The 13,394-nt window shown below is 37.7% G+C and overlaps 1 protein-coding gene across 1 annotated transcript; it reads left to right on the top strand.

The window, feature by feature from the left end:
• The first annotated feature begins 374 nt into the window (after positions 1 to 374).
• Positions 375 to 6,874, top strand: LOC112188169 (probable glucan 1,3-alpha-glucosidase). The gene is given in 7 exon segments (XM_024327228.2): positions 375 to 1,466; positions 1,468 to 2,034; positions 3,557 to 3,830; positions 3,907 to 4,042; positions 4,679 to 4,889; positions 4,994 to 5,200; positions 6,237 to 6,874. Coding segments are annotated over 7 exon segments (2,775 nt in total). The 5' UTR covers positions 375 to 446; the 3' UTR covers positions 6,597 to 6,874.
• The last annotated feature ends 6,520 nt before the right edge of the window (positions 6,875 to 13,394 follow it).

Genomic DNA, 13,394 nt, shown 5'->3' with positions numbered 1-13,394 from the left:
TGAATGTGTAATAAATTAAGAAAGTTAAAAAACAAAAAAAAAATAAAATAGAAAAAAACCTTACTTTGGAAATAAAAATTGAATACTGCACATGAATTCGTAAATGACACATATTTTAGTGGAAATTGAAGTGGAGAATTTAAATAATGAATTCCTTTATTTGTTTCTACTGAGAAATTTAAAATTTTCAATCTGAGAATACAAATTGCCAAATGAAGAAATTGACTTCTAGAATTTATGAAATCCTCATTTTTAATTAAATTTCATCATTTTTTTCCTACCCCAAACACACTCTTAAAAATTTCTATGTTCCGAATGGTGGATATTTCTTCACTCAATTTTTGAATGGTCATTCTGACTAATACAACTTCAGCACTAGTGGAACAAACACTCTGGAGGTCTTGTTCTTCCTCTCTCTCTCATTTCCTTACTATGACCTCAAATCCATGAAGAAGACCCAGACGATGAACAACCTCACTCTTCTCCTTCTCCTCCTCCTCCTCACCTGTCACCTCTCCCCAGTTCTCTCATGGAAAAAAGACGAGTTCCGAAACTGTAACCAAACCCCATTCTGCAAACGTGCTCGAGCCCGCAACCCTGGCTCGTCCTCCCTCACAGCCCAAGACGCCGCCATCTCCGACGGCGAGCTCACCGCCAAGCTCGTCCCTAAGAGAATCGAACAAGAAGAAACAACCCCCGATCAAATCAAGCCCTTGCTTCTCACTCTCTCTGCTTACCAAGACGGGATCTTGCGCCTCAGGATCGACGAGCTCGATCCGCCCCGCAAGCGCTTCGAGGTCCCCGACGTCGTTTTGCCGGAGTTCGAGAGCAAGAAGCTCTGGCTGCAGAGGCTTTCGACCGAGACGATCGACGGCGACGCGGCTCCGTCGTCGGTCGTGTTCTTATCCGACGGCTACGACGCGGTGCTGCGGCACGATCCGTTCGAGGTTTACGTCCGCGAGAAGAGGGGTAATCGTGTAATTTCCGTGAATTCCAATGGCCTATTTGATTTTGAGCAGCTGAAAGAGAAGAAGGGAGAGGGTGAGGATTGGGAAGAGAGGTTTAGAGGGCACACGGATAAGAGGCCCTACGGCCCTCAGTCCATTAGTTTTGATGTGTCCTTTTATGGGGCTGATCATGTTTACGGGATCCCTGAGCGTGCTTCAAGCTTGGCTTTGAAGCCCACTAGAGGTCCCGGGGTTGAGGAATCTGAACCCTATAGACTGTTTAACTTGGACGTGTTTGAGTATATTCATGATTCCCCATTCGGGCTTTACGGCTCTATTCCATTCATGATTTCCCACGGTAAGGCCCGAGGGACGTCCGGGTTCTTTTGGTTGAATGCTGCTGAAATGCAGATTGATGTTCTTGGAAGCGGGTGGGATGCCGAGGCAGGCATTGCTCTCCCTTCGTCGCAGAGTAGGATTGACACGTTTTGGATGAGTGAGGCCGGTATTGTGGATGCTTTTTTTTTTCGTGGGACCGGGACCAAAGGATGTAGCACGTCAGTATGCGAGTGTGACTGGCACGCCCGCAATGCCGCAGCTTTTTGCGGTGGCGTATCACCAATGTAGGTGGAATTATAGAGACGAGGAGGATGTGGAGCAAGTTGATTCTAAGTTTGATGAGCATGATATTCCGTATGATGTTTTGTGGCTTGATATTGAGCACACAGACGGGAAGAGATATTTTACATGGGATAGGATGCTTTTCCCGCACCCGGAGGAGATGCAGAGGAAGTTGGCTGCTAAGGGTAGGCACATGGTTACTATTGTGGACCCTCATATTAAGCGAGATGACTCGTACTTTTTGCACAGGGAGGCCACAGAAAAAGGCTATTATGTTAAGGATGCCAATGGGAATGATTACGATGGGTGGTGCTGGTCTGGTTCGTCATCATATTTGGATATGTTGAGGCCAGAGGTTAGGTCCTGGTGGGCTACAAAGTTCTCTACTGAAAATTATGTTGGTTCAACTCCCTCCTTGTACATCTGGAATGACATGAATGAGCCTTCTGTCTTCAATGGTCCTGAGGTATGTTACTTAATCACCTATCTCTCTTTTTGTTCACAGTAGAGTGTTTAGTTATAAGTTTATTCTGCGTTCTTAAATAGACATACTTGTCAATTTATTTTAGAAGAAAAAACTTGAGGCAACCAAGTTATCCTTTACCTTCATAATAAATCAAGTATCTTATTGTTGCAAGTTGGATAATGAGCTTCTGATTACTTATTATGTATTTTCCCAATCAGGGAAAACACTGATTCAAGTCCGCATTGTATATACATCTTATGTCATTTGTTTGCATGTACATGTATCATCTACTACCTATGATTTGGAAAATGTGTGTGATCATAATGTAAAGACATATTTATTAAGTTCAGTTATTATTATTATTATTATTATTTTTTGTTCTTGTCTTTCTGTCTTTTTGTTTTTTGTTTTTGTTGCAGTAGCATCAAAAGACTAAGATTTCAGATTATCCTTGTAGAGAAAAGGGGAGGGTATCTCTGCAACTACTAGCATTGTTTCTGTGGTATAAGAATTTAGTAAAATTTGTTATTCTAGTATGAACTTAGTAGAATAGGTTTTGAGCATTGGTGAAATATGAGGGGTATGAACTGTATATATAGACAACTTTTGATATTTTAATATGCTTGGCTAAAAGAAACTTTTGATATTGCCGGATCAAGTGCTAATTCTTCCAGCCTTCCTGAAAGAATGTAATCATTCTTCTCTATTACTTTTTGGTATTTTGTAGGCATAGACATAAAGCATGGATTCTGGATGTAGAATTAATGGACTTAGGTTTAATTATCTGGTTGAGCTAGCCCATGTAATGTTCCTCCAACCGATATCGTGTCTGACCACTGTCCATCTGTAATTTAGTTTTCTTACTTATATGTAACTCTAGCATTCTAGCTCCACGATTTGCAACAGAAAATTGATGACAAGCATCAAGTCCGCAAGTTACTTTCATATTGCTTATGCTTCTTTGATGTAAACCCTATTCTAAGTATCTGCTTAAGTTAGCAGAAATAGTGGAAGACTTGCCCACTCATTACTTAGTTATGGTCTATTTTGCAATATAGTTACTTGAGACCACTTATAGTGGTCAGAAATTGATCACTGTATGTCTAAATAAGCACCCTTCATCAACTTTGGCCAATTAGTCCAAAGCAGTGTATCCTACTCTACTAAAACCCTTATCAAGTAAAACTGTTGCAAAACCTAAATGCCACACTTTCCTTGGCATGACTTGATACAAATACTGGAATTTAATAATTTACTTCTTATTAATCTTGATTCCAGGGTCAATAAACTGCTAGACTTTTGTCCCTTCTTGAATTGTTAGTGAAATGCGACACTTAAAAAAGGATTTAACCCTAAACAATAAAAGAAATTTTCAGTTTGTGCTGATGCTGCATTTTTCTAATGCTGATTGTTATCAGAAATGATGATGGCCGAGTGTGTGCCTTTTTATTTCCTTTTTTCATTCTGTTTTTTTTATTGTTGCATACCATCTCTACATCTCATGAATAACTACCATAACCAGGTCACAATGCCTAGAGATGCTGTACATCTAGGAGATGTAGAACACCGGGAGTTACATAACGCCTATGGTTACTACTTTCACATGGCTACAGCAGATGGGCTTGTTCAGCGAGGTGATGGAAGGGATAGGCCATTTGTTTTATCGAGAGCAGTATTTGCTGGAAGTCAAAGGCATGGAGCAGTATGGACAGGAGACAATACAGCTGAATGGGATCACCTCAGGGTTTCAGTTCCGATGATTTTGACTCTTGGTCTTACTGGGATATCATTCTCTGGTAAGAAAAGAAAATTTCTCATATTGATGCAAAGTTTGTATTTCAACAGTTACTAATAGTTGTAATGCTTCTACAGGTGCTGATGTGGGTGGGTATTTTGGCAATCCGGAACCTGAGTTGTGGGTTCGTTGGTATCAATTAGGAGCCTACTATCCTTTCTTTAGAGGTCATGCTCACCATGACACCAAAAGACGAGAACCATGGTTATTTGGGTAAGATTTCCTCTACTGTTTGAGTATGTTTGCTATTTAGTTCAGCATGGTGCCACATATCTGCATTTGTAATTTCCTTCGATTTAAAACTTCTCTTGATCCACCAATATTAATTTTTATAGGGAGCATACTGCTTAGCTTCATTTTTCTGTTTTGATTTGCATGATACAGTTTTCAAAATTGATATCTTTGCTAAGTAGTGGATATGGCTTTAAATCTCCATGCTGGCAAATGGAATGTGTGTGGCACTTTTGGCAGGCAAGACCTCTGAGATGGTTATGCGAATTTAAATGTAGAGTAAGTACTGTGATAGTGATGCATTATGATCAAAACCTGCTGTTTGGAGTACAAATGATTTTCATTGTGGTCTATCTAAATTGCGTGGTTGTATCACTTGCCATAATTTTGAGTAAAAACCATGAAATAACTGTTTGTTGAAAACATTGAAAAAAAAAATCATGTTTTCCTTTGGTGATTGAAACTTGAGAAAGTATAAGATTTTCAAATGAATAGATTGACAAAACCCATATTATATCACCTCAATGAATCAATAGCATAAGCCTTTTTTTTTCCCCTCCCTTCGCTTTTCGTCCTACCATTACTTCAATCATCACACTTTTACCTCATCTTATGCAGAGAAAAAAATACTGAACGTATAAGGGAGGCTATACACATCCGTTACATGTTGCTTCCATACTTTTACACATTATTCAGAGAGGCAAACACCAGTGGATTTCCAGTTGCTCGTCCATTGTGGATGGAGTTTCCTTCCGAGGAGGCTACTTTCACAAATGATGAGGCTCTCATGATTGGAAACAGTCTTTTGGTACAAGGGATCTATACAGAGGTGTCACTATAGCCTAATAGTTTACTCGTTTTTAAGCTTTGTTTCCTTATACCTATTCTTCTGTCCTTAATCTCTGATACTTTCAATTTTTTCTTCTGTACCAGCATGCAAAACATGCTTCTGTTTATTTGCCTGGGAAAGAATCATGGTATGATGTGAAAACTGGAGCAGCTTACAAGGGAGGTAAGACCCATAAGCTGGATGTTAATGAAGAGGGTGTTCCTGCTTTCCAGAGGGCTGGGACTATCATACCAAGGAAAGACCGCTTTCGTCGGAGTTCCACCCAGATGGTGAACGATCCATACACTCTGGTATGCCTTTGAATTAAAGTTCAGTGAAGTTTCATAATAATAGATAAGTCTGTCTGAACATGCATATAACTTAGAACATAGACTTCAAAAGCTTTGGCGTGATTGCTCAAATTTTCTTTATTTATACACCATAGCTTTGAGAAGGCTCCGATGAATACTTGTCTATTTCCAAACCTGTCTCAAGTATGCCAGTATCTCTAATCTAATATTGTAGAAAATCCTCAAAATAGTTTATAACCATACTGAAACTGAAGGCCACATGTAAGTGTGGGCAAACTTGTTCTATTTGCATAATTAGAGCATGGTTATGCAAACTGGACTAGTGAATGCCTACAATTAAAAGAGAGAATTAGAAGCCAAGTTTTTTGTTCTCTGCTGTAATGTGTCTGAGCATACTAATTTAACAAGAAAGTTGAGAGGGCATAACTTTTATGTTTGAGATTGTGAATCCTAATTTACTTTAGCATCTGGCTGTAATTTGAATTACTGACTAAGCCACCTAGGCCCAATGTTTAAACATGCTTGAAGATTGCATTTCCATGGTGAAAGGTCTATTTCCATTTGATATATAGACCTAGGAGCAATGTCTTGCATTACACAAGTTCAGAAATTTAGCAAGAAACTTTGGGGCATAGTATTTAAGTTTGGGGTATATTTTTGTAAATCCCCCTTCTTCTTTTTTTTTTTTTTTTTTTTATGTGTTCGGTGTAATTAGACATAATGACTAGGCCACCTAGGCACATAATATTTATGTATCCTTGAAGAATGCATCTCCACGGAGAAAAGGTTTCCATTTTCATATAACCTATGACAATGTCTTCCTAGTGTTGGCAGTTTTTTCAGACATGTATTGTATAAGAATTGTGATGGTGTGGTGAACAGGAATCCCAAAAAAAAAATGGTTGGATCAACTGTTCTCTGTGGCTGAAGCCCTTTTATGCTTGCGTGAATGCAAGATTGAAATATTGTCTGCGTAGTATGAAAAGCAGATGTCAGGTTGGATGTATGGTTGTAATTTTCTTTTTGCCTGTTCTAGGTGATAGCACTGAATAGTTCACAGGCAGCTGCAGGTGAACTCTATGTGGATGATGGAAAAAGCTTCGAGTTTCAGCAAGGATCCTATATCCATCGTCGCTTTGTTTTCGCAGATGGGAAGCTTACATCTCTTAATCTGGCACCTGCACAAACCCAATTTTCTTCAGAATGTGTTATTGAGAGGATTATTCTGCAAGGCCTGTCTACGAGGCAAAAGAGTGCGCTAATTGAACCGGCAAATCAAAAGGCTGAGATTGAACAGGGCCCACTTCTCCTTTATTCAAGGCAGGGACCATCAGTGTTAACGGTTCGTAAGCCTAATGTTCGGATAGCAGATGATTGGGTCATAAAAATATTTTAGAAACTTACAGTTCTCGCACGCTAATCTCAGGCCGATTTTGGGGTTGAACATCTCTAATATTTATTAGATTGTTGTAAATATTATATATATGTGGCTGTCTACCGTAAATACTCATTAGCTCATTAGTTATTGTCCTTATGATTTATTAGATAGTTGTAAATATTATTTATATGTGGCTGTCCACTGTAAATAATTATTAGTTATGTCATTATGATGTAAGCACTATTCCTATATAAAAAGTTTAATGAGAATGAAACACACGTTTCTATCTCTACCTATATTCTGTTTCTCTATTTTATCTTTTATTCTCTAGTTTATAACACGTTATCAGCACACATTTGCTCTTATTTTTCTTCTTCTTTGAACTTCATGATGATCCGCAAGACTTATGGTGCAACGTAGTTGCTTATGACCAAGCCTAATTGATCTATGAGTTTTTTTTCTTTCCTTCCCAGACGGGAATCAATTATTTTTATGCGATTATATAATTTATAAATATTTGATGTATAGTTGGTGAAAATTTATATTTCATATACAACATTGAGAATTAAATGTTCCAAGACTCGAGTCCGTTGATCGAGTAATCTCACAACCTATGGTTCTACAGACATCACACAAATGTTTTTCTCGTGTTTTCCTTATGGGATCCATTATTCATGTTTATGAATGCTTTGAAACTCTGTTTCGTATATGAATTTTCTATCATTGTTCATAGAACATACAGTTCTAATACTTATGGATCATGATATATCTCGTCTTTTTTCTTTGTAGAAAGATGATGCATTTGACAAAATTGGACTCTGATCCTTTTGAAAATTTTGGCAACTATTTGAGCTGGGTTCTAGATGCCGAAATTCACCTTATGGCTAACACCTTGGAGATGCCATCAAAGTTGATAATAAGTCATCTATGCAAGGTCGCGCCAAGACTATGATTTTCTTGCGTCATCATCTTGACAAGAGCCTAAAAGATGAGTACCTTATGGTGAAAAACCCGCTTGAGCTTTGGCAAGCATTGGTTGATCGATTTGCTCACCAAAAAACCATTGTTCTACCTAGAGCACGATATAAATGGATGCATTTGCACCTCCAGAACTTCAACTTATCACTAATTTTCAATTCCGCTATGCATTAGATTTTCTCCAAGCTAAAATTATGTGGAGAATCTGTCAGTGATGATTACAAGCTCAACGTCTTTGATTTTTTTTTTTTGTGGAAATGGAAAACATGTTGATGACATGATCAGCGACAGTGTTCTTGACACCGATTAATTTTAAGCCTATGTTTAGGGCTTTTTTTTTTCTCTATTTATTTTGTTAGTCATTTTTAGCCTATATTTTGGCACCGATTAAAAGTAATTAGCTTTCATTATCTTTATCTGTTTAATCACATTTATTACGTTTAAATTATCTTTATTACAATTCTTACATAACTGAATTTGTCATGAGTATTTGTTGCAAGAGTTACAATTGTCATGATAATGTTTCCAATTACCATTATCTGGAAGTTATTGTTATTAATAATTCAGTTTATTACCATTCTCTGGTAATTATTGTTATAAATACTCATTTTATTACCATTATATCATAGTTATTTATTTTATGTGATCATAATCAGATTGCAATACATCAAGAATGATATATGGTGCAATACTATACCAAATAGTTCTATGTCCTGCTTCAAAAGCTATATTAGCTAGTCTATGAGCAACAATATTACAAGTTCTTACCTCATGCTGAAGCTTAACCCCTCTAAGTCTTTGCATAGCCATCTTAACCCAGCATGAATAGAAAACTCATAATTATCGCACATTGCCTCTTCTATAGCTTCTAAGCAATCACTTTCAATTGTCACATTTTGGACGCCCATGGAAGTAAGCAAATCCAAACCTTCCTTTAAAGCTTGTAATTCCCCATGCTTAGAGGATGAAATATGTTGTACAGGGTGTGCAAAGGCAGCAATGAACTGCCCATTTGCATCTCTAAGCACCCCACCAACTCCTCTCTTTGTCATCTGTGGTAAAAAAGCACCATCCACATTTAATTTCCACCTCCCATTGCTTGCCGGCTTTCATCTTTTTTGCACGGTCACCTTTGGTTGTCTAACTGGTTTCCGGGCTGCATGGAACTCTTCTAGCCAAGCCAAAGAGCTTAGCAAGATATCTTGAGCAGATTGAGAGGTTTGCTTCCACAACATGTTATTGCGATTTTTCCATAATGCTCAAATAATCATCAACAACTTCTCAAAAGTTTCAGGCTTAAGATGCCTTGCATGATCTGACATCCATTCTTTAAAATTAATGGATGGTAACAAACTATCTTGAAGATTAAAAGGAGGTGCCGACAATATATTGAAAGTTGTAAGGAACTTACAAAATATATGAGCAACATCCTCCATTCTGTTTGAGGACAAGAGACAACTTGTATCACCATTGTAACCCCTTCGTAAGTAGTCTTTCTCTTGAGGCAAAAGATTATTGCATGCCCTCCATACACAAATCTAAACCCTTCCTGGTACTTTAGCTTTCCAAATCCTCTTCAAAGTTCTCAAAAAGGATCCCCTCTTGAAGTAGAAGTTAGAACATTTTCGAGCACCTTTTCTCTAGCAATCCAATAGGTCGTTTTCACAGTGTAGAAACCCTCATTCTCTGGACTCCATAACAATTTGTCAGGCATAGCTCTTTGACTCAAAGGAATGTATAAAATCTTTTCAGCAATTTCCGGTGAGAACAAAGTATGAATAGCAGCAGACATCCAAGTCCGATCTGTAGAATTAATGAGATCAGCCACAGTTTCAAAAGCAGTCCCCTGCGACCTTTGAATCAAGTATTGTGGACAATTTGGAGTCCAATTGGTTTTCCAAATATTAACTTGTGTACCATCTCCAATTCTCCATCTCACACCTGCCCTCAAAATTGGCCTACCACTCAAAATACTTCTCCAAGAGAAAGATGGAGAATATCCCAACTCTACCTCCCAAAAGGAACAATGAGGAAAGTACCTGGCTTTGTATAATTGAGCAATGAGAGAATTAGGGTTGAATACTATCCTCCACCCTTGCTTGGCAAGCATAGCAAGGTTGTAAGCATAGATATTTTTGAACCCCATTCCCCCTTCCTTCTTGGTAAGACACAAATGCTCCCAACTTCTCCAATGGATTCTTTTTTTCTCATCTGTATCTCCCCAAAAGAAAGAGGCACATAATTGATGAATGTCATCACATAAACCCTTAGGTAATAAATAACAATTCATCATATAAAGGAATAGTTTGTGTAGGTACAATTCTTGTAAGTGTCTTATTGGCCTTCCCATACAAAGTTCAAAGACTCTTTACTGATCTCAGAGAATCAGGTAATGAATTTGCATAAGCATGGGATTGCAACATGTGTTGGAATTCTCGAGTCTGCAGTCAGTTTCATGTGGAGTCCGATTTTGGAAAGTAGGTTTTTGGTTTTATGTATTTACGTTTTTAACGAGTCTTCTGATTGTGAAAATCGTACTATTGATGTCCTAGGGTTTTTAGGACATGTCTATTCCTAATTGATTTCCCTTAAGATTTGTTGGAGTTCATATATTGGAAGTTTCTTTCCAATTTAATTGGGAATTAGGGTAGAATATTTGATTCATTGAGTAGTTGCCGCATATTTATTATATTAGCTGAAAACATATCCTTCGGTCGGTGGTACACATTCAGAAACGCAAGAATTGTGATAGGGTCTTGCATGTTTGTTTGAGTTTGTGTCTTCACAAAGAGTCAAAACACTTGGTCCACGTGTAAGTGTTTGTGATCATAGGTACATATGCATAATACTCTCTTGAGATCAGTAAAGAGACTGTGAAGAAAGAAGAACAAGATTTGAAGATCATTCAAGTGAAGGAGTTCTAGAAGGAAGACAAACTTAGAGTTAGCTTTTGTCTAAATCTTATAGCCGAGCAAATGCTATACAAGTTTACAAGAACATATCATTTTGAATAAGATGATTATTATTTTGGGTTCTCAAGAGTAAGAGCCCCGTAGTGTTTTTAATCTCATATTTGAGGTTTTCACTGCGTAACCAAAATCTGGTGTCTAGTTTGTTATTTTGATTTCTGCTGCCTAGTAAGGATTCATCAGTGCACTGCAATCCCCATTTTCCAGAAAAACATATTCTGTCCTTGTATTTTCAGTTTGAGCTACAGCTTTGATAAGTATATCTTTACCTGCAGAACTCATAATTTTTTATTTTCATCTCACCAGCTTCTTGGTCAACCTCTCTTTTATGTAATAAAAAAATAGCAGTCTTCGACCTTCCAACCCACAGCAGCAAGCCAAGGTACCGATCATGCTCTGTAACACATTTCACTGCTAGAATAGAGGCTAATTTTACGTGCACATCTGGTTTGATATTTCTACTAAAAACTACACTACTTTTCTGAAAGTTAATATGTTGTCCAGAATACTAGTTCAGAATTTCTCTAAATTTGGAGCACTCCTCTTTAGTAGCAGTTCCAAACAAGAGACTATCATTTGCAAAGAACAGATGATGCAGGGTAGGTGCTTGAGGGCATATCTTGAGGCCACCAATGACATTATTCTCTACGGCTCTAGAAATTAAAGCAGATAATCCCTCAGCATAAAGTATAAACAAATAAGGAGACGAAGGATCTCCTTGTCTAATGCCTCTGGAGGGAAAGATTTTAGCAGTTTGCTCCCCATTCACAAGTAATGCATATCTGACTGATGCTAAACAATTCATAATCATGGAAATCCATTGAGAATTGAAACCTAACTTTGTTAGCATTGCTTGTAAGAAACTCCATTTAAGCCTATCATAGGCTTTACTAATATCAAGTTTAACAGAGAAAAAAATTGTTTCTTGATTTGTTAATTTATGCATGAAATGTGCTGCTTTAGTTGCGATCAAGGTATTGTCTGAAATGAACCGTCCCAGAACATATGCACTCGATACAATTATATATAGTCCCAATTATAGGGCTACCCCTTTTGACTCAAGGAGCAAGTCCGAACAGAGTGGCTGGGGTCGGCATGCAATTCCCGCCCTTCAATGCTGATACCCTCCCCCTTATTGAGCTCCATCTCCGGCCTAAATGCGCAGGCCCTAGCGCTTCAAATTGGAAGCATTCCACCTATGCTTCCAGAGAAAGTGGTTGAGGATAAATCGTAGATGGAGGAGAGTAATATTTCTGGAGTGAAGCGAAACGCTTCTACCGAATTGGTGATGTATACCAAACGCACTAAACAGGTGATTTCTTCAGCCGAGGGTCCCGATACCCCTCGGGACAATATCGGGAACCACGAGCGTCCCACACCTAAAGAAACCGAACCAAGCTCTCACAAATCTGCTACATTAAGGTCATCTCCAACAACCCAAAGAGCTAACTGTTTACTATCGCTTTCCATTATCATTATCTTATAACGATACTGACTTAGGCATTAGAGCGTTGAAGTCCGGCACACCTGGTCTTCCCTCTGACCTTCATCTGTTTTGCAGATAAGCGAGACCGATAGAGATAGTGGCAGGCCGAGACACCCTGTGTTTGGTGATACGCTCAAAGCAAGCATATAATTTAACCTTTTAAACATCATTAGTAGTATAAGCAAATAAGGATCGTTCTATTCCGGGGATTGAGGGTACACCTATCAATGTAAGACAATTTAAACAATTAAAATAAAAACAAAGTATCATATTCACACATATAAACACTATTCACGAATTTAGGGGGGTTTTAGGTTTTTGGTTTTTCAAAAATTAAAAGAAAGAATAAAAACTAAGTATAAACAAAAACACAAATACAAGAATGACATGTAAGAAACAAAGATGAAAACCAAGTTTATAATTGAATTCGAATGAACCCTACATTGTTCTTCCAAGTCATGTGAAAGGAGTTGATCATGTGAAACGTTAGAAAGCAAACGATTTCCCATATTTTACTTTCAATGCTAATTAATCTAAGTGAAAGCACATAGACTAATCCTATCAAACATGTAATCAAGCCCTAGAAAGCTAGTCAATCATACATATTCAACGCATGAAACACATAGAAAGGCTATCAACTCAACTGTACAACTTAGTATGAACAAGTTCACCTAATTGCAATCCTTTTCAATTGAATTCGATTTTTGTCCAAAACCTTTACTACTTTTGATTTAAATTCATAACACAAAAAGTTGAATCATGTTCTTAAATCTAGCACCATTCATATCAAAACCCTAAGTGTTTCGAACCACATAAGATTAAAATACAAAAGATATCTATAAAGCAAATTCAATCGAACAATCACACATAAGCAACTTTGGAATCACAAAGTAAGAATCGAAATCTTCATTCAATCATAAAATTTTCAGAATTTAAACCTTGTTCAAACATCAATGTTAACTAGAACAATCTCTAACGAAATCAAACAAGGGAAATCAAAAGTGATTACAAGAAAGAAGGTTGAATTACACCATGACTGGAGATGGTGATGAAGAACTCGAATGATGAATTAATGAAACTCGAAAGCAAGCTTCAAACTTCACGGCCTCAAGGTGGAATGGTGGAGATGAACACGGCTTCTTCTTGCTTCTTCCTCCCTTGCTTGAAAACGCAGAAGATGAACTAGAGAATGGAGAGAGCTTTCGCGTATGAAGTAATTTCTGAATTAGGGGGTGTGTGTTAGACGTCTAGGAATGTAGAGTTTATATAGGGAACGACAAAACTTGGTCTTCAAGCCGTGGATTTTCTGTTTATTTTCCAAGGAATTAAATTAATAATTCCACATAGCTTCCACCAATGAGAATGTCACGCCCCTGATTTTTA

The sequence above is a fragment of the Rosa chinensis genome, chromosome 2 (assembly GCF_002994745.2).
Source record: "Rosa chinensis cultivar Old Blush chromosome 2, RchiOBHm-V2, whole genome shotgun sequence".
In the NCBI taxonomy this organism is placed as follows: Eukaryota; Viridiplantae; Streptophyta; class Magnoliopsida; order Rosales; family Rosaceae; genus Rosa; species Rosa chinensis.
Note: the sequence above shows the minus strand (reverse complement) of the source record. Positions and strands in the feature narration are given on the sequence as shown.